Genomic DNA, 6,897 nt, shown 5'->3' on the forward strand with positions numbered 1-6,897 from the left:
CTCATTTATACCCTTTCACCAATATACCACTCATAGATCTTAAATCACAATCATTTACACACTACAATGCTCAATAAATGTATTAAAAGTATTACCGTAGACGCATATTCAATTTCTGGTTCAGGAAGCTGTTGAAGCACTTTTATAAAAAATGAAAAAGGTGGTGTCTGCACTTTTATTCTGAAGGCGACATGGCCTGATTTCCGTCGTTGCTCACTAACACTGACTGACTTTACGGTCGGCTGCTCAGTGCTGTCACTGACTCGGGGGTGTTAAAATATTTACTGTAAATCGTAAATCCGACAAAACAATCCAAAAACAACGTGTGATATATTTTTTTATTCTTTTGTGTTTCTTGGGTTAGAGTTAGAAAATGTGCTGAATAGTCACGACTGTCCAACTCACTCCTCAACCTTTATTTTAATATTTGTTCGCACCCCCATCGTATGACACAATGGTATGTCCATAAGCCCCGCCTCCTCGACACTCCTGACCAATCGAAGAAAAACAGCGTGGCGACTGAAGGTGGATGCTTATTATTTTTACAGTCTATGTGCTGAACTCATTCACTGAATTTACATTTTTCCGAGAATTAAAAAAATAAAATCTTTGAACTATCAGTCACATGACGGTCTAATAGATTTCAGACTCACAATCCGTGACAACATCCCTGTTGTCATGACGCTGTTTCCATGGAGACAGGAACAGGAACTAAAACTGTAATTGAAGATGGAGAAACGATGCACTTCATCACCAGATTTACAAATAATTAATGATCTTTTCAAATGTGAAAGCTAAAATATCTTAAATTTGACTTGTCATAAAAACATACTTTCTTTCTTTAAATAATTTGGATTAAAATCTGTTTTTTAAAGTCTTTTTTTTTAAGCTATTTATGGCAGAATTACTTTCATAAAAATGTCAACTACAGGAACGGGCTTCAACAAAAACAACTTAAATGTGACCCTAAACCAGTGACGTGATTTATAAATAGGTCACCGATATATATAACATCTTTAAACTTCTTGACCTTCAATGCTGTCGATTCATTTTTGACTTATGAAATGAAGAACAACTGAACGACTTACGAGGCAAAAAAGAAGTACACCAAGCAAGTATTTAAAAAACTCTATTTGCATTTCATTACTTTTTGCTGATACAACACATACACTGAATATCAGTGATGGACATTAATTATTTCTTTGACCATATTCACAACAGTTCAGTTAAAATTTAATGTGAGACACTTCTTTGTTGTGAGATGTTGATTCTCTCTTTAATACAGGAACTCTATCACAGCTCAGACTTGATCCAAACGTAAAGAAATCAGGAGTCAAAGTGGTGGTTTCAGCAGCGACTGAAGGTCTGGCTCTCCTGTGTTGTAAGTCCAGATGGCGTGAGGTCAGGGGTTCCAGCGCAGGTCACAGATTAAAGCGATGTGGTCGGAGGGATGAGCCACGCTGGGCAGAGCCTCGTAGGTGGTGACCTCCTGGTGGCTGGGCAGAGGAATCACCTGCTCCACCTGCACAGACACAATCAACATTTGCACCATCCTCAAAATCACCATGATCGTCTGTCAGTGCTTACTCCCAAATAAAATCTGACACCCTGTGATGTTTAATGTCCAGGGGATTGGCAATAGTTTCAGAAGAGGTGTCAGTACCTGCATGCTGTCCGGCTGTATGAAGATATAATCCAGGCAGCCGTGAAATCCTCCGACGTAGTTTGTGTAGGCGGGCTGGCCGCAGGCGCTCAGCAGCGGGGGGAAGTCAGAGAGCAGCTCCATCCTGCAGGACTCCTCCGGGCCCGAGCTGCTCCAGTCTGCATGCTGCTGAGGAACCTCGGCCTCACTGAGCAGCTGGAACACGCCTGCACGCAGGAAGAGGAGATGCACAGTGACAACATTGGGCAAGCATCACGACAAGAAGTGGTTTCTTATATTTAATTAGTCGTAGGGTTGTAGTGATACCAGAATTTAAAAACTTAATTAAATGAAAAAGAGTGAATAGGATTGCTGCTTCTGTTTGCATTAGTGTAGAATATAATGTTACCTGAGTTTGGTAAGGAGTTAAAGTCACCACAAAAGATGAGAGGGGCTCCAGGTGCAACCTCCCTGATCACATGACTCAGGTGTTTCAGAGCCACGCCCATCTGGAACAAGCGGACATTCCCTCCTACAAAAGAAATGAAGCCACTTTTTATGTGTGTGTGTTCTTACAAATACAGTACGGTTCATCTCACTGACTCAGGAGTTTCCACACAGAGGAAGGAGTTCGTTTACCTTTAGGGTGGAAGTACAGGTGTGTATTTGCCACACACACCTTCCTGTCTGGTTTATTCAAGTCCTCGAGCACGCTGACCTGCAGAGAAACGAATCGGTGTTCAGAAAGTCAGATTCACAAAGCTGACCAAAGCTGAAGCCGTTTCCACCAAGCGGTCCGGTTTGGTACGATAAACCCTGATCGCGTTTCAACAGCCAATGATACCCCCCCCCCCTCTGGTAACTGGTGTCATAGCAGCGCGACACAGTGTAGTCCATAATAAATTAAACAAAGAAGGAGAACGCAACCACGTTAACAAAGGGCAAAAATGGAGGACGTCCAGCAGAGGATTGCACCTCCGAGGTCGTCCATGGAGCGGTGCTACGCGCTGAAATTATATTTCTTATTTAATATACAAAAACTGAGTTGAACTGACTTCTGAGATCCACAGGATATTTAAACATGGCACGTTTTGGGTTTGTCCTTTATTGTGCCTTTAGGGTTGGATCGTTATTTTCAAAGTCACCCCAAAAGAAGAGTAGAAAAAAGTAGGGCGGTATGGAAGACCGGCGGTTTGTGGAGTGCGTTTGTAAAAACTGCTTAAAAGGACCGATTTGGATTAAAAAAAATCCAGTTTGAGGATCAAGAGTACAAAAAGTCTTAACCCTCTTTGTAATGGATCAAAGCAGTCACAGCAAGGTGAACAGTCGTACCTGCAGGGTGGTGGACCTCTGCAGAGTCTTCTCCTTCAGAGCGCTGTTCACAGAAAGTCTCTCCAGCAGCTCAGAGTGGAGGGCTTCACGGGACAACGCTTCACTCAGCGTGATGTCATGTTGGCTCAGCAGCTTAAACTTTGACCTGAAAAGACAACATGATGTAACCTTTAATGTCCCGAAAAACATAATCCTGGATTATAAAAGTTTACCATCATATCAACTAAATACTGGTGTTACAAAATATACACGACTGTGGAGGGAAAAGAGAGGATGTTTGTTTACTGATGATCAGCTGTGATAAAATGAATGATTGGTGTTGTTGATGTCAGAATGGAAACATTAAATCACACAACACTGAAATGACACAGAATAAATTATGATCTGATAATAATTATCTAAATGCTGCAGACCTGACCTTCGGTAGAAAGTGGCGAGTCCCTCATGCTGCTTGTCTTTCACCCTGAAAACGCCGTCCAGACCGAAGGCATCAAGAGTCGGAGTCAGACTGTCTGTGAACACACCTGGAGAGTCCAGAGAGCACAAGAAGAATCACACAAGAGAGCATGTTACGGTAATTTACATGAAGGTTATTTTTTTTTTTTATGTGTTGACATTTCTGCAAAAAAATAAACAAAACGATGACTGTGCATGTTGTACAAGTGTCAGAAATGAGACTACATGGATGTTATTTCCTCAGTGAAAACTGATCCTTTAATAGATTCACTCTTTCTGAGAGGATCCTTTGGAGGGGTTATCTCATCGAGGCTTTATAGAAAGTAAAGATTAAACTCTGTAAACGTATTAACATGAGGGAGGTGATGGTTTCTGTATTGCTCAAAAAGGTGTCATGGTTCAGTCTCTGCAGTAGCAGCTTATTACACTACCAGCTCCATGTAGGGTTTGTTGGGTTTGTTTGCTGAGTCAGTTTCCAATTGTTCTTGAAAACAGACTTAGGACCCGATCACACAGATGCATCGCCAGCAATCTACAACAGAGAACAAAACTACAAGGACAAGGTCTCAAGGTCTCAAGGTCTCAATCTCTCTCTCTCTCTCTCTCGCTCTCTCACTCTCTCTCTCTCCAGCCCACAGATACAGATCTCTCACTTTCCGGACTAATCGAGCCGTGTCAAACTTTGCTCCCACATCCACCAGGCTCATGAATAACTGATCTATTTCTTATTCAACACCACTCTTTAAACCGCTCATAACAATTACTTATGACCTATTTATCGTGCTTTTAACACAGCCACTTGTGTGTGTGTGTTTTTGTGTCTAGCTGTGTGTGCACTGATGCTCTTTTACACAAATGAAGTTCCTGACGGATAAATAAAGTTATTTGAATTTGAATTTGAATTGAAAACCATTGTTTTCCGGTGGTACAGTGCGCATGCAGGGCGCTCTTCTAAGCTGCTGCATGACCGATTTTTCAACTTTTTTTTTTTTTGTAACTTTTCAGCTCAAGACGCGGAGTCGCAGTGCTCATCAATGTGTCTTTTGGCCGAAGTCAAATCAAGTAGGAGGCTTGACCTTCGGCATTTTTCTCCCTTCTCGTCAGGGAGCAAAGCTAACAAAAATAAAATGTTCCCACTTATTATATAGCCCGCTCCACAAGCGCAGCCCAGCAGTACTTTCCCCCCAGATATCCTCAGTTATGTTTTTGGACCGTCTCTGTGTGATGGCTTCCTTAATGTGAAACCTCAAAAGGAATCAGCTGGCAAAAACTTTGAATAAAGAAAAGTTGCCTCACATTGGAAATCTGGACACAGAGAGTGTTTAGCACGTAACTAAAACATTGTTGTCGACTCCATCCGTCAAATATCCCATATTACCTTTGTCGACCTCCTGCAGACAGACGATGTCAGCGTTGTATCCGGCCAGCTCCTTCTTGATCAGGTTCAGCCTGTAGTCCAGCTGCAGGGCGTACGGAGCACAGTAAGGGTAAAGCACCGTCTTGGATAACTCCGTCTGGGCGTAGACGTCGGCGAGGATGTTGTATGACATCACCCTCGCAGACGGCCACTCCGCCTCTTTGATCGTGTACGCGTGTCTGTTGTCGAACGTGCAGACTCCCGGTCCTGCCTCCACAGCTCCCGCAGAGATCAGCTCTTTGACCTGGCCGCTGCGCTCTCCGTCTTTAGGCGTGCAGCGCAGTTTGAGTCTGTGGCCGATGTCCCGATTGGACGGGACGTGGACCCTCCCGCATCCTACTTCGGTCCAACCGCCGTTCTCAGCTGGAGCTTCTGCAGCAGCTTCAGGGCTAAGACAAGAAAAGAAAGGATAACGCTGACGACCCTTCACATCTCAAACATCTCGTTATTTTGATCAATCAATCTATTAGTGCATCTCTCATTCTTGTATTTGCTTTTATTTTTCAATGCCAGTCCCCTCATTTCTTCCCGGACTCTGAAATTAATCAATCTTTTCCCCCGATGGTCTCGTAAAATTTTCATACAGAGGCATCGATTCGTTTATAATTAGTCTGTTTACCAGCTTAAACACCCTCACTGGAATTTCTCAATTGATGAATGAGAAATTTTAGCTGCTTGATTGCATGTTGATTTGTGTGCCATGCCAACAGAGGCGCTGCGTGTCAACAGGCAAGACAGGCAACTGCTTGGGGCCCCAGACCAGCAGAGGGCCACAGAGGGTGTACAACATTTTAACTAAAGCAGCGACCCATAACGTGCAATACAAACAATTGTTTTGTTTTGCCTGTAATAACCTTGATGCTTAAAAAAAAAAAAAAAACAGAAATGCTAAACTAAAAGATTTGACTTGCCTTGTGTTTGGGGTGTTTTCTTTATGCCATGTGAACTCGCAGTCCTGCAGGTTACCAAACTCCAGCTCCAGGTTCGGGCAGACGGGGAACTCGGCCATCAGGGACGCCGGGAGCTCCGCGTTGGTGAAAGTGGGCGGGTTTCTCTGTACCGAGTACTTCACGTCTCCCACCTGCAGCACGGCTCCGTCCCGCCACGCCTCCGAGTTCGGCACCGTGTCGGCCACCTCTCCGTCTCCGTAGTGCAGCTTCACCGCGGTGGGCTCCGGGGCTTCGCACGGCTGCTGCCCCTTTTTCTTCTTCGACTTCTTCGCCTTCCCTTGACCCTTGGCGATGTTGTTGGCGATCCGGGAGAGGACCTTGCCCAGCTCCTCGTCCTGGTCCCGCAGCATGTGTTTGTTGCTGCCGTCCAGACAGAAGGAGATGGTGAGTTTGGGCTCCCCGGGGAGGCACCTCACCACGGCGGTCTCCATCCTCCTGCTGCCCCGGAGGAGGCTGCAGGCTCGGGTTAAAGTCCTCGGTGAGGACGAGAGCAGACGGCGGGGGAAAAGCAGGAGAGCAGCGGAGAGGTGATTCAACATGAAGGAGAAAAAACAACTACAATGACATTAAACTAAGTCGTGGTCCTCTCTGTGACGTCACCTTGTTGCGGAAATGTCACACACACACACACACACACACACAGCTGTGCTGGATGCTAACAGCTAAGCCAACCCGGAGACGAAACTGAACGCGTTTTAAATCTAAACACCGGCTGTCTATGTTAAATGTAGACCACAGGGGTCAGAAAACAAACAGTTGGTTTAAATAACGTGTCGTGTTGTATTTTAATTCATAAAAGTTGATTCGTTAGCTGCCACCACTTTCTCAGTCAGCATGAGTGTATTCTTCTTCGTCTCCTCAGTGTGCGGTAGATTGGACCCTTGTACAGGTATCACTGCCCCCCAGCGGACAGAATTGAAATGGCAACAGTCTTGTATTAACCAGGATATTAATATTTACAGTCTATGATTAACTATAACCTAATGGTCAAGGGGTTCCCAAACTTTGTCATGCCAAGTGCCCTCATATTAATCTCATACAGCCTTAAGAATAACTTTGAAAATTGCAGCCTCCAGTAATATTCCTCCTCCAGTTAAAAT

General features: G+C 44.4%; 1 protein-coding gene across 1 annotated transcript; it reads right to left on the reverse strand.

Annotated features, from left to right (window-relative positions):
• Positions 1-1,118: 1,118 nt before the first annotated feature.
• Positions 1,119-6,421, reverse strand: pde12 (phosphodiesterase 12). The gene is made up of 8 exons (XM_061041291.1): positions 5,759-6,421; positions 4,809-5,236; positions 3,393-3,498; positions 2,975-3,119; positions 2,282-2,360; positions 2,052-2,174; positions 1,664-1,869; positions 1,119-1,522 (listed from the first exon to the last, which is right to left on the reverse strand). The coding sequence occupies exons 1-8, from the start codon at positions 6,334-6,336 to the stop codon at positions 1,403-1,405; spliced, it is 1,785 nt and encodes a 594-aa protein (XP_060897274.1). The 5' UTR covers positions 6,337-6,421; the 3' UTR covers positions 1,119-1,402.
• Positions 6,422-6,897: the final 476 nt, after the last annotated feature.

Source organism: Labrus mixtus, chromosome 7 (assembly GCF_963584025.1).
Source record: "Labrus mixtus chromosome 7, fLabMix1.1, whole genome shotgun sequence".
NCBI lineage: Eukaryota > Metazoa > Chordata > Actinopteri > Labriformes > Labridae > Labrus > Labrus mixtus.

Coding starts and splice junctions, on each gene's coding strand:
- pde12 (XM_061041291.1), bottom strand. CDS start 6,336: ATGTTGAATCACCTCTCCGCTGCTCTCCTGCTTTTCCCCCGCCGTCTG. Junction 1,870..2,051: donor TAACTCCTTACCAAACTCAG/GTAACATTATAT, acceptor TCCTGCGTGCAG/GCGTGTTCCAGCTGCTCAGT. Junction 1,523..1,663: donor TACAGCCGGACAGCATGCAG/GTACTGACACCT, acceptor GTGTCTGTGCAG/GTGGAGCAGGTGATTCCTCT.